This window comes from Aedes albopictus, chromosome 3, assembly GCF_035046485.1.
Source record: "Aedes albopictus strain Foshan chromosome 3, AalbF5, whole genome shotgun sequence".
In the NCBI taxonomy this organism is placed as follows: domain Eukaryota; kingdom Metazoa; phylum Arthropoda; class Insecta; order Diptera; family Culicidae; genus Aedes; species Aedes albopictus.
In genome coordinates this window covers 8,241,823-8,261,756 of record NC_085138.1, presented here as the reverse complement: position 1 = coordinate 8,261,756, position 19,934 = coordinate 8,241,823, and the positions used below count along the sequence as shown (strand labels likewise).

Below are 19,934 nucleotides of genomic sequence, written 5' to 3'. Positions count from 1 at the left end.
ATTTCATTCGTTCTATTACTGAGTTTCATTTGACTGTTCGTTGGACTACCAGACTGTAACTCTACAGGTTATGGACTATACACGAAGAGAAGCTACAACCCACGGCATTCCACAATTCAATGGACAAGGATTCAATATCTGGCAGTTCAGAGTTCGGACGTATCTGGGAGGCGTCGAATGTCTGAGATGCAATTGCTGTGGAAGCTTCAGCGGATCCGGCTCAAGCAATGAAATAAGCGAAAATGGATAGCAAAGCTAAGGCTCTGTTGGTGAGTTTTATTGCGGACGAATACATTGGATGCTTGAGAGGAAGGGAATCGACAAAGACGATGTGGAAGAGCCTAGAAGACGTTTTCATGAAGAAGTCGGCGGGAAGGCAAACACTCATTAGGAAGCAGATTGCAAGACTTCAGTTGAAAGACGGTGAATGGGTTCGAGGCCATCTGTTGCGGTTTGAAGATTTGGTGCGTCAACTCCGCATGGCTGGTTCGAAGCTCGAAGAAAGTGATGTGTGTTCGGCTCTCATGCTCACGGTGCCGGAATTATTTGACCCTCTGGTTACGGCATTGGAAAATCTTGCTGAAGCTGACCTGACGTACGAAATTATGAAAATTCGGCTGTCGAGTGAGGAATCGAAGCGCATGGAACGATACCAGATCAACGAGGAGAAACCGGCGGGCGTTTGTTTGGGAATCAAGGACGATATGAAGTTCAGGGGCAAGTGCTACCTGTGCGGAAAGAAAGGTCATCTTCAAAAGGATTGCTGAAAGCAAGATAGGATGCAAATGCGGCAAGTGATTCCAGTTAGAAAGCGATCGTTTTCATGGCTAACAGCGGCATTGCCATGGAAAAGCGAAGAGAGGTGATCAAATTCAAGCTAGACTTTGGAGCAAGCGAACATCTGGTGAGATCGAACAGATATTTAACGGAATTAAGAAGTTTGACGAAGCCTGTAGTTATCCACGTTGCTAAGGAAGGTCAATCATTGCTCGCGTATCAAGCTGGAGTCGTCGACGGGATGAGTAACCAAGAAGTGGCCCGGCAAGCACAAGATGTAAAGGTTGTTGAAGGACTTAGAGAAAACCTTAAATTGGTAAGCAAGTTAACCAATGCAGGCGTAGAAGTCTCGTTCGGCAAACAGGAAGCAGCGTTGAAGAAGGATGGACAATTTATTGCAACGGCCTACCTCTAGGGCGATTTGTACGAGCTGGAGATCGATATACTTCCGATGATTGCTAGAGCGTCAACTAACCTACGAAGACAAGAAATTATGGTAATTCCTATATTCTTCAATCAAGAAGAGGAGAAACTCAATCTTCATGGACCTGTGAACAGAGCAAGGGATGTTCATGTCCAGGATGTCGATGAACTATATCTAAGAGACTATGCTCCAAGAGAGAAGCTCCTAAGAAGGCCATTGTTGAAAAAGAGTGGAGTAACGGAAGTAAGTGGAACCGACAATCGGAAACCTTGGGCCGGTACGGATTTTGAACCGAGCAAGAAAGCTCATGAGGATACTGAAAGCGAATTTGTTGCGAAGAGCCATAATTGTGTCTGGTTGAAACAAAAAAGAAAATGGATGTATTTGAACGCCGCCGAAAGCAAGAGAGGTCCTACTCCCAGAAAAAGACGAAAGCGATCTGATGACACGAGGAAGCCCAACAGCATCGTACCAAGTTCCGCGAAATGTAAAGGAAAGCAAGGATCGATGGATTCCACAAGTGAGAGGGGATGTTGAAGACGATTGCTTTCGAGGTCATGAAAATCACTATCATAGTACACTGAATTCTTTTTTTACACGACTTTTTTTACGCGATTTTCTTGAAGTTACGCGACTTTTTTTACGCGATTTTGATCATTTGCGGAGGGCAAATCGCGTAAAAAAAATTCCTTTGGATTTTTTTTTGCGCGATTTCTCGAAGTTACGCGAACTTTTTTTACACGATCTTTTTTTGCGCGAACGCATCCATCGCGTAAAAACAGAATTTAGTGTAGTCGGCGTTACCCGCCATTTTTTTAAGTTATTCATTCCTATTCCAGTTGTCATTAAAGACAAACGTCTTCAACAGTGCATCAGAACTTCAGACGCACAAAGCTCAAGAAGCAAGCTTTAAACAACAGAGCATTTTATTATTCTGTTCTTGCTCACTTGTAATAAGCTTAAAACGAGAAGCTCAGGTGTGCTGGTTTTGTTTACGAAGAGATTTGTGCCTTCGAAATCGTGAGTAGATGCCAAAGTCAGCCACTGTGGCGGCCATTTTGGGATTCTAACAAGTCTGTCCTTAACCCTAAAAGGGATACCTTCATGGCCTCAGTTTCGTCACCTCGCTGAGTGTGTTCCATCAAAGACGAGCTCTGAAAGGTGCCTGGGGTCCAATGGACCCCAGGTATCCCTTTTAGGGTTAAAGCTAGTTCATTTCAGAAAAAAATCATATAGAGGAATCCAGTCCCAGGAAAACCTCCGGGAGAAATCCTAGAAAGAATATCGGAATCAATTACGGGAGCAATCACTCATGGAATTGCGGGACAAATCCCAGAACAAATCCAGGAAGAAATCCCTGAAGAAACACCGGGAGAAATTCCGGGAGGAATCCCTTGAGGAAAAAATTGAAAGAATCCAGGGGAATCCCTTCAGAAATCCCTAAAGAAATCCTGCGAGCAATCTCTGAAATAATCCTGCAGTTTTTCCTGAAAGAATCGCAAGGAATCTAAGGAGAAATTTAGGAAAGGAATCCATGCAAAAATCCTTGAAATATCTCACAAGGATTCTGGAGAAGTCATTTAAAGAAACTCAGGAGATATTCCTGAAAAATCAAGGAAGAAATCTCTGAAAGATTCTCGTAGAAATTTGATGCCTAAATGGATCGGCAGGAACACCTGAAAGAATGCCGGAAGAAATCCTGACATGAGCTCTCAATGAATCTCTGGGAAAATCCATGAAGCAACCCCAGTAGAAGTCTCAGGAGGAATCCTTAGAAGAATTCCTGGAAGAATCTCGGAGAGTCCCGGGAAAATTCAGTGAAGGAGTCCCGGAAGATTTGGGAGGAATTGCTGAAAAAAGTATAAGAAATAATCCTTGAAGGAGTCTCTGGAGAAATCATCAAAGAAGGAAGTCCTAAAAAGATCTCTGAAGGAATCATTAAAGACAATCAATCAAATCAATGATGGAATCTTGGAAGAAATTTTTGAAAAAATCGCTGAAAGGATCCAGGAGGAATCGCTGAATGAATTTCGGCAGGAAACCTGCAAGAATGTCGGAAGAAATCGCATTGGAATCCTGGGAGGAATTTGTAACGGAATTCCTGGAAGAATCCTGGAGTCATCACAGTGGGAAACTCGGGAAGGGTTAATGAAGAAATCCCGGAAAGAATCTCGGAAAAGAATCCCGGGAAAATCGCTGAAGGAATCCCTGGAAAAACCGGAAGACATCTATTAAATAATCTCGGGAGAAATCGATGCAAACATCCCGTGAGGTATCTCTGAAATAATCCTGAGAGGAATCCTTGATGGATTCCCTGGAAGAATCCTTGATGAAATCCCAGTAGAATTTTCTAAAGAAATCCCAGGGGAGATCCATTAAGGAATCCCGTGAGTAATTAATGAGGGAATCCCGGTAGAAATATCTGAAGGAATTTCTGGAAAAGTTCAAAAGGAATCCCTAAATGTATCGGGAAGCAGGCACGATGATACTCTAAGGCTAAGCCCAAGGAAGTCAAGGAAATCTCCATTACGAAAAGTAACCGACCATGAATCGAACCCGTCACCCTCAGCATGGCCATGCTGCATACCCACGCCTTTAAGGACAAACTTCTTGAAATCCCGCTTCAACAATGTATCGAAACTTTAGACGCACAAATCTCAAGAAGCAAGCATCAAACAACAATGTATTTCATTATTCTGTTCTTGCTCACTTGTAATTCGCTTAAAATGAAAAGCTCAGGTGCACTGGTTTTGTTTACGAAGAGACTAGTGCCCTCGAAATCGTGAGTAGGTGCCAAAGTTGGCCATAATGGCGGCCATTTTGGGATTCTAACAAGTCTGTCCTTAAAACTGGGCAATATAGACCCTCCAGACTTTTATGCACACAGCACTGGACAAATTATACAGCCTGGTACGAATACAGAAGCCAACCGCTGCAGATTCCGTCGACCAAATTGAGCACGTTGGTCGGCATTATGCCTGGTTTACATTATTCAACTGAAACGAGCATTTCACTTGCTAATTTCTCAAAGATGTTCAATCCAATAGAATGATGTGTTTAGACTGAGCAAATGACTTGAGTGTTCACTTGAATGCTCTTGAATGCATCTCAGTTGAAGCAAGTGTTTACATTGTTCAACTCGTGCGGAGCGTAAGCAAACTGAATTGAATTCATTTCACTGACAGATGACTTGAATTCAGCTCACATGAATCGCGGGTTTAGACGGGGCAAGTGAGACGATTTCGTTTGACTTGAATGAAAAAGTTCAACATGTTCAACTTTCGTTCAAGTCAAGTCAGTTGCTCAAGTGAAATGAATGGTGGTGTTTACACGTTCAATTCGCATTCAATTGGGCATTTTCAACTGACTTGAATCAAGTCACTTGCACCGTCTAAACCAGGCATTAGGTACCTGCAAACCAGTTCCATCACCGAGCTCTCCTTGGTTCTTCTTCCTTCGGCGCCACCCCACACCACATCTTCCGCGAGTACCTTCGACGTCGTCGTGCTCATGGATATCTGTTTTTCGTTCTGTTTATTAGCGCTACGTTTTCGGCGCGATTCAGTCTCTTCTTCATCATCGGTTCGACTCCCAACTCTCTGCTCCAATGAATCTCCCCCCCGAAAGGCAGTCAGCCAGCCGGCGCAGGGCCAAGCGGAGAAACGGGGATGACCAAGCCGAAAATTATTTTTATTTATCGCGTGCTCTCGCGGGCCTGCTGCAGCAGCAGGCGCAAGCAGAAGAGGCACCTACCTATATTTATGAGGAGCGGACATCGCTTTCGATTCGATGTTTGTATCACACACTGCGACGGACGACGAAGGCAGACCGGACGGGAGCGAGCTTGGAAACACATCCGACCCCGGCGGAGTACTCCACGGGAGTGAATCAGAAATCGCTACTGAACGATGAGGCGTATAACCAGCCGCATGCAAGCTTGAATTGACTTTACTCAGTGTTTGTGTGAGTTTGGATAGGTGTTCTGTTCGTGTCTGAATCACACTGGCTTAGAACAGATTCGTGATCGTGTTAATGATGGCCTGGTTGCCAGTTTGACTGGTTTTGAATCATGGTGTTTTTCCTATTTCTTTTTGGGATAAATGAAGAACCGTCACTTATATTACACCTAAACTTCTACTGACTTAACCCTCTAATACCCAAATTTTTGATTTTGATCGTAATATCATTTTTCGTCATCTAAAATCGATTTAAACATGTTTTGGAAGGTGATTCTTTTTAATTCTCGATTTCGTGAATTTCAGTTTTTAATTTTTCTAATTTTTATTTTTGAACATCCCCACAGTTATATATTTTTGCTGGAAGCCTATTTGGGGTACGGATTTTTTGAGATGAAAACATTTTGAGATTTTATGATTATTGTTGAAATATTTTTATTTTTATTTTTTTTCATAGCAAATTTTATTTTCCATGTAATTTTAAGGAAAATGATTTTAGAGTGTATTTGATTCCCTTAAACTATAAAACTACGTTAGAATCATTTGGGAAAAATTTAAAACATGTTAATTGTAGCGATTCAATACAAAATAAACAATGACTTCTAGTAGGTGACTAAAACATCATTTTTACAATGATTTTTAAAAAATGTAAATACGCATTTCAATACACCAAATACCATTTTGAGATATACAAAACAGGCCTAAATATCAGTCAAAAATATAAAATTTTTGATTTTCCACGAAACAAAAATTACAAAAATATTCAAACTATACCCCGTCTAAAGGCGGGCTTGGGTATTAGAGGGTTAATGGTTAGGAAAACAAGGTTCATATTCACAATGTATTGTGTCGTAGCCTTTCTGATTATTAAACCCTTAAGTGAAGATGGAGTTCAAACGTTTGTAAGAGCATAGAGTTATGCATGGCGAACTGATTTCACAATACGAGATTAATATTAAACACATAACACAGACTAAGCTCATGGAGCTTCATAAGGCAACTCTGTGCACATTTACTGGCCTTGTAACTGGAAACTGGCCTAGTAGGTTTTTTGGAGAAGAGTACAGGTCAGATTTAGAATAAAACATCCCGATTATGACATTGAGTTGGAAACCTCGTAATATCTGCTTCGCAGTAGTGCTATGTGCAACCATTGAACGACCATTCTAGTAGTCGTTACTTGCAACCTAATGAAGTTTGGTCCATCAACTCTGAGAAGGTTGTAGATTTGATCAACTTTGTATTGTCTAACAGGGAAAAGACGTATTAAAATATGAATGTTGATAACTTGATCGAGGGTTGTGGGATATTAACAACGACAGTGTCATAACCCTTACCTGCCCTTCCCCTAGCAAGCATCAGTGACGACAGCAAGCATCATGCCAAGGTTGTCAGTGTGATGCTGCCTCATTGAGGAGTAGAGCTTTGGCAGAGTAAATCGCCTTGACCGTGAGTCGAGTCCCGTACAATGCCAAATTATTCTGCTGTAGTTTGCTAAGATGACTGGGAACGAATTGTTCCGGTTAGTAACGCAATATTCACAACGGTGATAAGATTTGTAAATACTGGTATACCACAACATATCAACCCAATACCGATAAAAGTAAGAGGATTGCACGTTCTGTAATTTTAGTTTTGAAAACTTACATCGATTTTTGTTAATCGATTCACCGTTTTAATCGAATGCTTTGAATCGATGTTTTCACATCGATTCGATATTATAAAATATTACAAAGCTATAAAATGATTCGTTTGCTGCATGAAGTTCAAGTTCATGGTATGTTTTGTTTGTCTAAATAAATTCAATATCAAAATTTGAGATTGCACATCGAACATTTCGCGACACAGATGCGAAAATGGATAAAACGTTTAGACAGCGCATTCTAGAAAAAATGAAATTTAATATTTTTGATTCGAAAGAAAAATCTTGAGCTCATGATATTATCTAGAACTCTGAGAAGTATTCCCATATAATGCTAAGATAAATTCCCGCAGACTCCTGAGAGAAATTCCCCCAAAATCTTTCATGAGACTCCTTCAGAATTCTGAAAGGAGTTCCTCTAGAATTATGAGGGAGATTCCTTCACAATGCTAGAAGAGAGCACACAGCTAGTCGCGTTCGGTAATTTTTATCGAAATCGGTAAAAATGCGTTCGGTAAAATGTTATCGTTCAACTGGCAAACTCTAATGAAGTTCGGTAAAAGCTGCTAATATTACCGATTTTTTCCGGTAAAACAAACTTAACGGTTGAGATTTTGGTAAAACATTACCGAAGTCGGTGATTTTGTTTTTAATGTGCAAGACTTCCGATATCATGGTTGGAATCACCAAGGTGCGAGGACGCCATTTTTAAAAATCCAACATCTTGTATGTAAATATTTGTGTCAGATGCATTAGGTGGGATTGGGGTTGCCACATACTGGGGTAGGAATTATCTCTGAATTCTATTAAAGTTTTTCCCAGAACCCTGAGAGAGATTACTCCATATCTATGAGACGGATTGTCTCAAAGTTCCGAGAGGAATTCTTCCCAGAATCATGTGATAGTTTGTTTCAGAATCCTAAGAGAAGCTTCTCCTTGGGGTTTTCTCAAAATGTTCCAGAATCCTAAAATGGATTATCGCAGAAACCTGAATAGGATTATCCCAGAATCCTAAGATAAATTCTCCCAGAATCCTGAGAGGTATTCCAAGAACGGTTCTTCCACATTCATGAGACATATTCATCTAGAATACTGAAAAAAAATCACAAAAAAAAATCGAAATTTTAAGATGAATTCCCCAAGAAACTTAAAATAAATTACCCAGAAGAGTGATTTCCCCAGAATCCTCAGAGGGCTCATGTTAGGGGCTCTTCCAGATTCATAAGAGAAATATATCTAGAATCCTATAGATTTTTTTCCCAAAATTTTATAAGAATTCTTCCTGATAGGGATTAAGAAATCTTCAAAAATGGACTTCCCCAGCATCTTCAGAAGGATTCTCTGGAATTCTGAGAGGCATTCCCACATAATCAGAAAAATTACCGCAGATTCCTGAAAGTCATTCCCCCAGAATATTTGAAAGGACTCCCCTAAACTCCTGAAAGCGATTGTCCCAAAACTCTGAGAGTAATTCCTCTAGAATACATCACATGTTTACACCAGAATCTCAAAAGAATCTTCGCATAATCTTGTCAGGGATTTTCCCAGATTATTAAGAGGGACTCTCCTAACTGCCCCAGAATACAGAAAACAGAATTCTACTGGGATTCTCGTAGAATGCTGAGAAGGATTTCTTTCGAACCCTAAGAGGAATCGCAAAATCTTTGCGAGGGATTCTCCAAAATCCAAATTTCTCTATAGAATTCTGCCCAGAATCTCGTGAGAAATTCTTCGATAATTAATAATAGCCCCAGAATCCCAAGTATTTCTCCAGAATCATGAGACAAATTCCCCAGAATCTTAAGAGAAATTTCCCCAAAATCCTGATGGGGATTACTCCAGAAAGTCGAATTTTCGGAGAATCTTTGGAAGAGTACCCGTCGGATATTAAGTAATATTCCTCCAAAACCTTAAAAGGATCTTACGCAGAATCCTTAGCAGGATACCACTAGTATATTGTGTGAAAATCCCTCAGAATCCTAAGAAATACTTCCCCAGAATTCTGAGAGGAATTTCGCCACAATTATGAGAATGCTGAGTATGATTTCCCCAGAAGTCTGAGAGGAGTTCCTGAAAATGCGGAGTAAGATTTCTTCAGAATTCTGAGTGGGATTCTAAGTGAGGGTCTTCCAGAACCCTTAGAGGAATCCAAACAGATCATCCAGAAATTCCTTAGAATCCTGAAAGGGAAATGAACCCTGGTAGGGAATACCCCTAAATCCAGAAATGAATCCCCTTAGAATCCAGAGATTCCCTAAAACTCTGATAGGTATTCCCATGTAATACTGTTGATACAAATTCTTCCAGAATTTTAAAAAGAACTCTTCCATAACTGTGAGGATTCCTCCAAAATTCTGTGAGATTCCTTCAAAATGCAGAAAATTATCGCACCAGCATCCGTAGACCTTATACTAGAAAAAAAAAATAAAGATTCTTCCAATAGGAATTCTCCCTGACTTCTGTTAAGGATTTCCCTAGAATCCTGAGAGAGATTACTCCAGTTTTCTGAGATAGATTCTATCAGAAGCTTTCATAGGAACTCTTTAAGAATCCTGAGGGATTTGATCAAATTCCTGTGATGGATTCTCCCTGAATCCTGTGACGGATTGCCTCAGAATCCTGAGAGAAGTTTTTCCTCGGTATTCTCCAAAAATGCTTAGACGAATATCCCCAGAACTCCCTGGCAGATTATTCCATTCTATCTTAAGAGAAATTCACCTGCATTATTGAAAGACATCCCATTAGAATCATGAAAGAATTTGCCCTAGAACCCTGAGAGGGATCCTCCACATTATTAAGAGAAATTCATCTAGAATCCTAAGAGGGATTCGCAACACAAGCATCCAGAAGAGGATCGCTGGCACCCCTGACATCCGTGTCCGCTGGGTCCGTGGGTGGGAGAGCGTTCTCACATCGGTAACCTTCGGCATTTGTCAGCTAAACACAATTTCGACCGTATCCTCTCTCTCATCTGCTCCGCGGTTCTGTTCTGTTGATGGTGGTACCTATACGTACGCAGGCAATTCGCAGCCTGGGTTGTTTGTTGTAGAGCTCATCAGCTTCGACTACTACTTGTCCCGCATTTTCATCAGCAGTGCTTGGACGGCCCCGCATGGATTCGGACGTGTGAATTTCGGAACGTGTCGATCGGTCGCCCTTTTGCTGCTTGCATCGTTTTTCGTCGTTTGTCACATTTTATATTATGCCAGCCTCAGCAGCGTTCAGCGTTTTTCGTATACGACCGACCAGAGGAGAGCATTAGCAGGGCTTGGCGTTTTTTTTCCCTCCTGCCCTGCCTTTCGTGTTTGTGTTTGCCAGAGAGCTCTGCTGCGCTGGTTCCCACTGCCTGCGGACCACGGCGGCGGCGGCGACTGCCTGTCAGTTGCCAGTCCAGCCTGCTTCTGGTTGCTTGCTCTTGAGCTTGAGCAGCTTCACGCGAATGAGCGCTTCTAGGCTCGACCCGCACTCGCACGACGTAGGTTGAAAGGTATTAGTCGAAGCATGATGAAAAATGAATGAAATCATTCTCTCGAAAAATGCCGCAATGCATGTGATGGCGGATCGACGGCGATGTTTCGGCTAATCTCCTGACGGGCTTCGTCGCCTTGTCCGGATCAGTTGCCCAGATCCGTGTAGTTCCTCCGGAGGTTCTAGATCTGTCGCGTGATTCCACCGTCGTTTACATGCTCCATTTACAAGCCAGCTCACGATTCGTTCGGAAATTTTTATTACTGCTATGGCGTCTCCTCTCACCGAGTTGGTTAGTTGGTGGGTACATACGTCGTCGTCTTGTTCTGAGGCAGGCGGCCGGGCCGATTCGCTTCCTCCGCCAAGACTAATCAGCATGCACTTGATAATCGGTTGTGTTCCATCAGTGGGCCAAACAACAACCCGCCAGCAGCAGCGACCAGCTAGCAAGTGCCATGCCTCCTCCATTTCGGATCGGTGTGTTGTATGGTACGCAACACCCGACACAGTCGCATTGGACAGGAACTAGAGCTAGGGGTGTTCGGTAATCTATCGAAATTTTTTAAACACGTTTGGTCGTTAACAAATGGTGTGGACGACGTCTTGATTGATTGTCTGCGTAATGCTGACTACGCATATTTCAGGATTTACGGACAAAAATTTCAAGATTTACGGGGAAAGGGTTCATTCAAATATTACGTAACGCAAAATATGCCAATTTTAGACCCCCTCCCTCCCCCACGTAACAACTTTTGTATGAAAAATATTGAAGTTTTGTATGAAGCGTAACGAAGCGCTGGACCCCCTCCCTCCCCCCTTAGCGTTACGTAATATTTGAACGAACCCAAAAGGTGTTATTCGATTCATGATTAACAAGATATGACATCGTTGTAAAACTCAATTGAAGTCATAACTGGAGTCAGGTATTCATGAAACAAATGCTTCAGGAATTCTTCAGTAAACGAATCTGATGAATCCCACGAGAAACTCCTTGAGGAGTTACCAGAGAATCTTCAGGATAAATTGGTAAAGCAAATCCTGTAGAAGTCCTCGGAAAAACTCCAGGGGAAACTCACGGAAATTTAAGGAGGAAACGTGCAGAAACTGTTGGCCTCAATTGTAAGGTGGTCTTCAGTCAGTGTTTTGTATTTGAGTCGGGTCAGGTACAAAACATTTAAGACACCCTTATAATAAACATGTACGAGCGTTTTCTGTGAAAGACCTGTGAATATAAGATGCTTAAGTTACGTTCAAAGGCTGTGGTGCATTCCACTGCACCAATTTAGTACTGGGTGAAAACTGAACTTTTGATTCGAGCAATTACTTTTCTTCAGAAAGTTAGTTTGAATTCTTTTCCTTGGATTTTTTAGAGGTTCTCCGAGAATTTTCCAGTAATTTATCCTGGCAAAGTTTCTCCAAAGTTTTTTTTTCCTTTCTCCAAAGTTTACACTAGCAGTTCGAACCGAAGTATATGCCGAATCACACTGAAAATTTCACCGGTAATTCATGGGCAGATTCTCTTCGGAACTTCTTTAACAGCTTCTGGTAGATAGGTTTTGTTAAACCTTCCGAAATTTTTTAGGAAGTCAAATAAAAATACACATCATATTTGTAATAGAAATATTAGAGCATTGTTGCAGATTTTCTTCAGCGGAATATTTTGGAGTTTCCTAGAATTTAACTTAAATTCTATAGATTTGGTCGAAACTCTTACGGGAGTTTTCCTTTCTTTTATGGATTCCTCCAGGGGTTCTTACAGCAATTCTTTGTGTAAAAGTTTCTTCAGAATTTTTTTTTCAGGAGTAAGGAACATATTCAGGAGATGCTTCAAAATAAGTTTCTCAAGGAATCCATCCGGGATTTTTCCAGCAGCTATTTCAGGGATAGCTCCAGGAGTTCCATTTGAGATTCCTCCAAAAGTTTCATCAGTGATCTAGCAGTTTTAGTAGTTCCAGCAGGAATTCCTCTAAGTTCGAGAAGTTACTTTGTTGGAAAATCCTTCCAAGGTTTTTTTATAGAAACATTATTATATTTCTACTAGAAATGCATTCCAAAGTTCCTTGAAACCCACTCCAAAACTTCCTCTCGGTATTTCTTTAGAAACGTCTACAGCAAATTCTTAAAGTATATCTTCTCCGAAGCCCATTCTACAGTTTTTACTTTTCTCGTACACTATCAGAAGTGACGGCTCCAGAGGCACGTTCTCCTCCATTAGGGAAATTTGTGCCATGTCTGGTACATTAAGTGTACGTATAAGGCTAATGTTTACTTCAAAAATGACTTTTCGATAGAAGACCCGGAGGGTCAAATCACTTGTACCAATCAATTCAGCTCGACAAATTGCGGAGATATCTGTGTGTATATGCGTGCGCGTGTGTGTAATGTCACAAAAACTTAAATTATTTATGGCAGTTAATCTGAACCGACTTAAACGACCGATAGTTCATTCGGTGGGGGATTTGATCCCATTGTTTCGTACTAAAAATGGTTCGGACCGGTCCAGCCGTTCCGGAGTTATGGCCATTTTTGTGTTCCGGACCGGTACTCCAGAAAGGCGCCACATATCGTCGGTTTCCTGCAATAGGGGCACAACTCAAAAAATGTGAATTTTCAGAATAAGCATTTAAAAATTAGGAATCTTGGAGCACCTTCTACAAGTTTACTTATTTCTCTTATCATTTGATAAAAGTAAACGAATTCTGATTGTTGTATCATGGAAAGAGACTAAAGTGTTGACGCGCCAGTGAATACTGGTCACCCTGGATCAATGCAGTCGCTATTTAGTTGGATGGAATTTATAACAAAAGAGGAAGATAGATTGGTGGGCTCCTTCAGTTGAAGCGAGTTAAGTAGATTGAAAAATAAGTTAATCGAAACAGATTCGAAGTAGAGCGGTTTGAAACCATTTTTGAAGAATATTACGGCACTGATAATTGTAAGTAAATTGTATTGAAGTTGTAATATAAACATATTAAATAAAGATATTTTTAGTTCAAGCTGATCAACAAAAACAAGGTCTTTTGATCTGCTCTGAAGCACAGTGCCTTGAGTGTGGTTGAACCAACTCAACAACTATCTGTTTCATGAATTTTGTTTTCAACGACTATTGAAAAAGTTGCCTGATTTTGTGTTCTGCCTATATTGCGGAAAATTGATGAACATGTGAAAATATCGAGATTCTCAACGGATTTCAGAACGGGTCTTTGTGAGATAAAAGTTTACATAGTTTTTCGTCATTTGCCTTCAAAATCTCAAAAATGACAAATTCTGAATTGTGCCCCTATTGCAGGAAACCGACGATATGAAAATGCACATGACACGTCAAACCGCGGCTTTTTCGAACATTTGATAAACAGTTGACAAGAACATTTTAAACCACCTATTGTGTTCCGGAAACGGTTTCAGGTGTCCTGCCGGAAGTGGTTAAATATAAAAGTGATCAAATTACGGCCTTTCGACAACCTGATGAATACTTAGTAGTGTTCCGGAACCAGTTTCTGTTGACCCACCTGATGAATGGCTAGCAAGAATATAGGATCAAACCATATCGGTAATATTTCAGAACCGGTTCTCGCCGGAAGTGCTCCAGAGTTAGTTTCGGGTGATCAGTAAAAAGTGGATAAAATACGAAAGGGAATCAAACTTGTCTAAGTGATACATCAAGTTACGATTAATCCTTCAATAAATGAACTACATATATCATAACTTGTAGTTAGGAGGCACAGAATTTTGCTAATTGACAAATTGAGAGATGAAATTTATCAAAATAATCGAGTTCTGGTGGAATTCGAACCCACGACTCCGTTTTCGCTAGACACCTGATGAACGGTTAGCAAAGACCGTAGGCTCAGACCCATGCTCAGACCACATGTGTTACTACCGGAAGTGTCCCGGAATCGGTTCTGGGTTCCCACCGGAAGTGGTCAAATATAAATGTGTAACAAACACATACATGCTACACATCACATCGCAGCTTTTACGATATCCTGATGAAGGGTAAGCTAAATTATAAGCTTAAACCACATAAGGTACCATCGAACATTCTAACATTCAAATCACGTAGCTCTTGAGCTTGAATGATCGCCCGTAGTTGCTATTCGAGTAGCGCCAGATCAGCTATACTTACACAAGGAACCAATAAGATAACTGCTCAGGACTAACAGACATCTTCAGTTGTGTAAGTGTTGGTGGATATTATATTTTTAAGGCGACAATGACGCCTACTACGTCAGGTTGCTGGTGAATGGAAGAAAAGGGAGGAAAGTGATGATTGCATTCTCTTGTCCACTTTATGCCCTCGAGTTCTCTGGGCCTGCACAAGCTCTTGCGGATGTCGAAGTGTCTGTTGTTGAGAATTGGTTAATTTTGGCAGAGGGTTCACGCCATTGGTGCGTGGATGTCAGGTGTTATACATTGTGTAAAGATTATTTATTGTGAAGATGATGCAGCACAGTTCGCTTGGTTGCATAACTTGCAGGCGTTATATGATAGATTGATGCTATATGTGGAAGTTGGAAATCTGTTGGAAGTTGGAAGTTGCAAATCTGTTTTGGTTCTAGCAATGGCATGAACATACGAATATACATTAGATGTACATTTAGAGAAGAGAGATAAAGTAGATTGATAGATATAAAATAGGAGAAAAGGGACGAGCCAAGGATTGAACCCAGTATCTCCTGCATTTGAAGCAGAGGTGGTAGCCACTAGACTACCAAGCCCGTACTGTAAATCAAGTTACTCGTTCATAAGAACTAAGGGACGAAAACGGGTCCGTCATTTGGCATGAAGTCATTCGACATAAGGCCGTTTGGCATACGGTTACTTGGCATAGACATAATTATGTTCCTTGTGGGAATCCCTCACAAATTATTTGTGGGAATCCTTCAAAAGATCCTTCTACGAATCCTGCAGAAGTTCTTTCACGTAATCCTCTAAGCGTCTGTTTTCGGAAACCTTCAGAATTGATGGGATCCCTTTTTTCTGTTTGGGTTTGTCACTGCGACCAGTTTTTAAATCTATTGTGACATTACCCGTATCCTTAGTATAGTGCATGTCGCATTACCAGTCTTTGAAGTGTTAGTACATACATAAATCCCTAACCCAATTGATTTTTCTTTGCATTGAGTTTAGCCTCGAATGGGGAGGTTTTTAACTACTTGAAAAGTAAAGTTGGTTACCTTTTTTTTAATTCAAAAACTGGAAACCACCAAGATACCAGTAACAAGGACTAAATATTATGATTCTTAGACTTATCAGAACACACATTCTAAAATTGAAAAATAGGACGACACTAGATTTCAGTTTAGTAGATCTTTCGCCGCAACGCAACCCAAAAGGGTGACCTACACACGCTACGGGCTCCGTTAAAGATCGAGCATATTTTAAACCCCCTCAACCATTCATCCCTCAGCATGGGTCGCCTGACGCCTTGGATTGGGGTTCCCTGTTTGGTGGACTTTTTCCCCCGGAACAGGGAGTCCGTAGTGCTATTCTAAGCCGGCAACTACACGGGCATAGTAGCTCCTACTGAAATCCCTGAAAACTCCGAAAAATCTTAAGAGAAAGTCCAGGATAAATTCTTTAAAAACTCTAACATCCCAGGATCAACACCGGAAGGCATCTTCTGAGAGAAGTCCCAAAAGAAATCCCTCGAAAGCCTTTGGGAAATATACCAGCTAAAACTTCTGTAGAAATCTAAGAAGAAACTCTAGAAGAAAGCTGTCGGAAATTTCTTGAAGAAATCACAGGAGAAACTTCGGAAGAAATTTCGGAAGGAATTTCTGCAGAAAATTAGTGAAAAACTCCTTAAACCCCTTTGAGGAGCTCTAGTAGATATCCCAGAAATAACGCTTCAATTGGAATCCCGAGAGATACTTTAACAGAAATTCCGCGACAACATCTGCGATATATCCTGAGAGAAACTCTTGTGGAGATATCGGGATAGATTCTGGTGGAAACCCACGGCAACTCTGGGAGCAATACCATAACCTAACTTTTTACCTGTTCAACGACCCTAAAAGTTAAATTTGCGGAGAATTCAGCATCCGAATCAAATTGAAAATGGGCGGAAACGGTTATTTTCGTCATTTTCTACAAATTGCATGCCAATTTATTGCAAAGAATCAAGAATTTGCATTCGTTGAACAGGTAGAGTTCAGGTTAGGGAATCGCCACTGGAACACCCATAGAAAAATTCTGTATGATCTCCGTAAAAATTACAGAAGAAATCGATCGGAATTCCGGAATTCTGGAAAAGGAAAAACCCTGAAAAAAATGTTCGCATCTTGGAAAAGTGCTAGTAGAAATCCGGAAGGAATTAAAAAGGAATAGATACCAAGACAAATGGCGTGCGATAATCTTGTAAAAAACTCTGGGAGGAATTTCAAGGGGTACTTCCAGAGGTATTTCTGGAAAAATCATTGTAGCCGATTTTCTAGAAGGATACACTAACACTACACATTTTTTTTTATTCATACCCACGATGTAGTAAACTGTATGGACTCTATTTCTAAGTAGATTTACATGCAATAAAATTCGCCACTGTTTCATACGACCCAATGTATATTTTTTTTATCTGTGCAAAATTCCCTGAGGATTCCCGGTTTTCCAGGTTTTTTCAGGTAGTGGATATCTTGTGTGGATAAATCTTAGAGTGCATTTCATCTAGACATTTCTGTCAAAAGTTCCTTCAGTCATTCTTCCATGAATTTATCAAAAATTTTCTTCAGAAGTTTTCCTACAGAATTTCTGGCAAAGTATTCTTAGAAACTCAACCTATAGTTCCGTTTAAGATATCTCAAAGAATTCCTCTAAGTGGATTTAGTTAGGAGATTCCGCCAGGAACAGTTCCCTATAGAAAATTCTCGAGGAGTTCCTTGTGGAAACCGTTCAGCAGTTCCTTGTGGGAATTTTGCAGAAGTTTCATGTAGAAATCCTAACGGAGTTCTTTCAATATATTCTCCAAGAGCGTGTTACGTTTGTAAATTGTTGAGAACATTTCAAGCATAACTTTTCAATCTAACGTAACTCGAGAATGTAAACAAATCCGGGTTAACAGCTGCATTCATGGTTCATAAAGCAAATTGAAGAATCCACATCACTGTTTGATGATTTATTGCTTAATTTGTTTAACTAAGCATATTATTCGAAACGACATATCTAACTATTTTGATGTTTACAACTTTACTGATAGATACACCGTTTTGATATATGAGAAAACCAAACGACGTATCTAGCCAAAATCAAAAGTAACAGATACACCAAACTGGCACCATACAAAAGCGACGTATCTGGCATGACGTATCTCTAACCAACTCGGTGTATGTGTATTTTTGTCAAAATTCATTGTGAAAATGATATGGAATGAGTAGGTTTTGTTTCTTACCTAGTGCGTGCTATATCCCTGGTGATGCTAAGCACGAAAAAACTTATGAAAAGTCTTTTTATAAAAAACTATTTTAGTGAAATGGTCGTCAACATCGACCATTAATTTACTCAGATCAGTGAAAAAGTTAGATACGTCGATTTGAAAAATTATGCTTGATTTTGTCAGTTTATTTTGTAAGTTATACTAAGGTTTGTACATCTATCCCTGAATTTCAATGTGTAATTCAGGAGCGATCCAGTACAAAACACGCAAGCCGTCCCCTAACACGGACATCAAATTGTAGACGGTCTTGTGTTGTTGCCTGAATCTAGATGCCCCCTTCAGGATTAGAAATTCCTAGACCAAAACAAGCTACTGCCAAACAAAATACAATTCTAGGATAACTGATGGACCAAGAACAATTATGAAACCTCGTCATCCTGGGTTCGACCTTCGTTATCCATATGGATGATCCATATGGGCACAATTTAGTTATATGTTGCGTGTTTGTGGTTTGTGCATTTGTAATGTTCCATTTAACTTTTCGTATCCCATTAGTTTCAAAATGTGGGGCTCGGTGCGGAAAATAAAATGCGCATGTGTAGGGTTCTGGTAGCAGTTGTCTACATTAGGCCATATGAATAAAGCTGAGTAAATACTCTTTACTCAGATCTCTGTGAAGTTTCACAGAGATTTGCTCCACGGCTTCACACAGATTTAGTAAAGAGTATTTACTCAACTTTATTCATACGGCCTATTGTGGTACCCATCGTGAGCACAATGCATTTGTAGTGTTCCGCAAAACTTTTCTCCGTTACATTGGCGCCCAACGTGGGGTGTTGCACATTTATAAGGTTCAAATGTTTTTTTTTTTCGTTACAAGCTCCTTGTGGGAAACCTCCAGGATTGTTGCGATACCTTCAGGAGTTCTTCTGGAAATCCTTTAGGAGTTACTGGTTAAATTCTGCACTGTTTACAGCTGAACGAAACGAAAAACGCGTACCCTGCTTCCAGGGGCGCATACGTCTTTTATGCCATCACGGGTGATTTATTCTCATTCATAGATGCATTACCTTAAGATTAATGTGACAAAAATGGAACACCTGTATTAAAAAGTATAAATTATGACACTGAATTGCATAATAGTTATTTATGTCCCGAAAAATTTTAGTTTTGCAACGAGTAACATACAAACATTTACGCAATGATTTTTTTCATTATACAACTCATTTGAGTTGCATAATGTGCAACTCCAATGAGTTGCATAATGAACATTATGCAACTATTTTTCATTATGCAATTCGTTTCAGTTGCATAATGAACCAGTTCGGAAAAAATTACCATTATGATACCGAAATGAGTTTCATAAAATAGAAATTCAAATTAATTCCAAAGGTTTTGACTTTTCGGACACCCCCAGCATGAAATCGGTCTTTTTTGCTGTTCCCTCTTCAAAACGTGCAATCGTGGAGAGAACAAGGAAAGGAAACAACGGGGAAACGGAAAGGGGTTCCGTTGAGGAGCGGTGGCGGCGGCGGAAAGGGGAAATATGTGAAAAAGAAGAACAACCATCACTTACTAATTGCCTCCGACTTTTGGATGGCGATATCGACACTTTATCAGACATCGTCGTCGTCGTCGTCGTCGTGGTTCGTGGTATTCCTCCGGTGATCTATTTTCAATCTACGCGGCACCTGGGCCGCCGGTAACACCCTCCGGAACGCTCCGGATTCTGGAATCACTCCGCAGCAGCAGCAGCAGCACCGACTGCCGCCGATCGAACGCAAAATTTTCAACCACTGATTTTTTCCACACTTTTTTTCGCTCGGAGCCTATTGCGATGATTTAGCACGACACCACATTACGCACAATTTTCAGCACCGAGAGGCTTCGCCACCACCCAGCAGCAGCAGCAGGGCTGCCCAGGAGATCACCTCCAAATCTTCCGCCAGAAAGCGCACCGGAATCGAGAACAAACTTTGAAAACTCGCACACACCGTGTGTGACTATCAATTTTCCACTCCTTTTCTCGGACTTTTTTTCCTTTCGATTAGCTTCTTCCACTGTGGCTGCGGACAAAAACTCGCACCGACTTCACACTTGGGCTGACGTTCTCTCACTGACTTGACTGCTTCAGTTCAGTCGTCGTCGCTTTTGCCAGGCTGCTGCCCCTGCGATCGTCCAACAACCGCTCGTCGTCTCACCTCCCACGATTCCAACCCGCATCCACGACGACACTCTTCTCGCAAACGCGTTCACTTCACATCCACAGCAGCAACCCAACACAATTTTCGGTTCTTC

The 19,934-nt window shown here is 40.8% G+C and overlaps 1 protein-coding gene across 1 annotated transcript in view; it reads right to left on the bottom strand.

The window, feature by feature from the left end:
- LOC109426325 (jmjC domain-containing histone demethylation protein 1) overlaps window positions 1-19,928 on the bottom strand; it is a 56,263-nt gene extending 36,335 nt beyond the window's left edge. The window contains exon 1 of the mRNA XM_062858674.1: window positions 19,213-19,928. Coding sequence (XP_062714658.1) covers window positions 19,213-19,260 — 48 coding nt within the window. The 5' untranslated portion in view covers window positions 19,261-19,928. The remainder of the gene's footprint in view (window positions 1-19,212) is intronic.
- Between the last annotated feature and the right edge of the window lie 6 nt (window positions 19,929-19,934).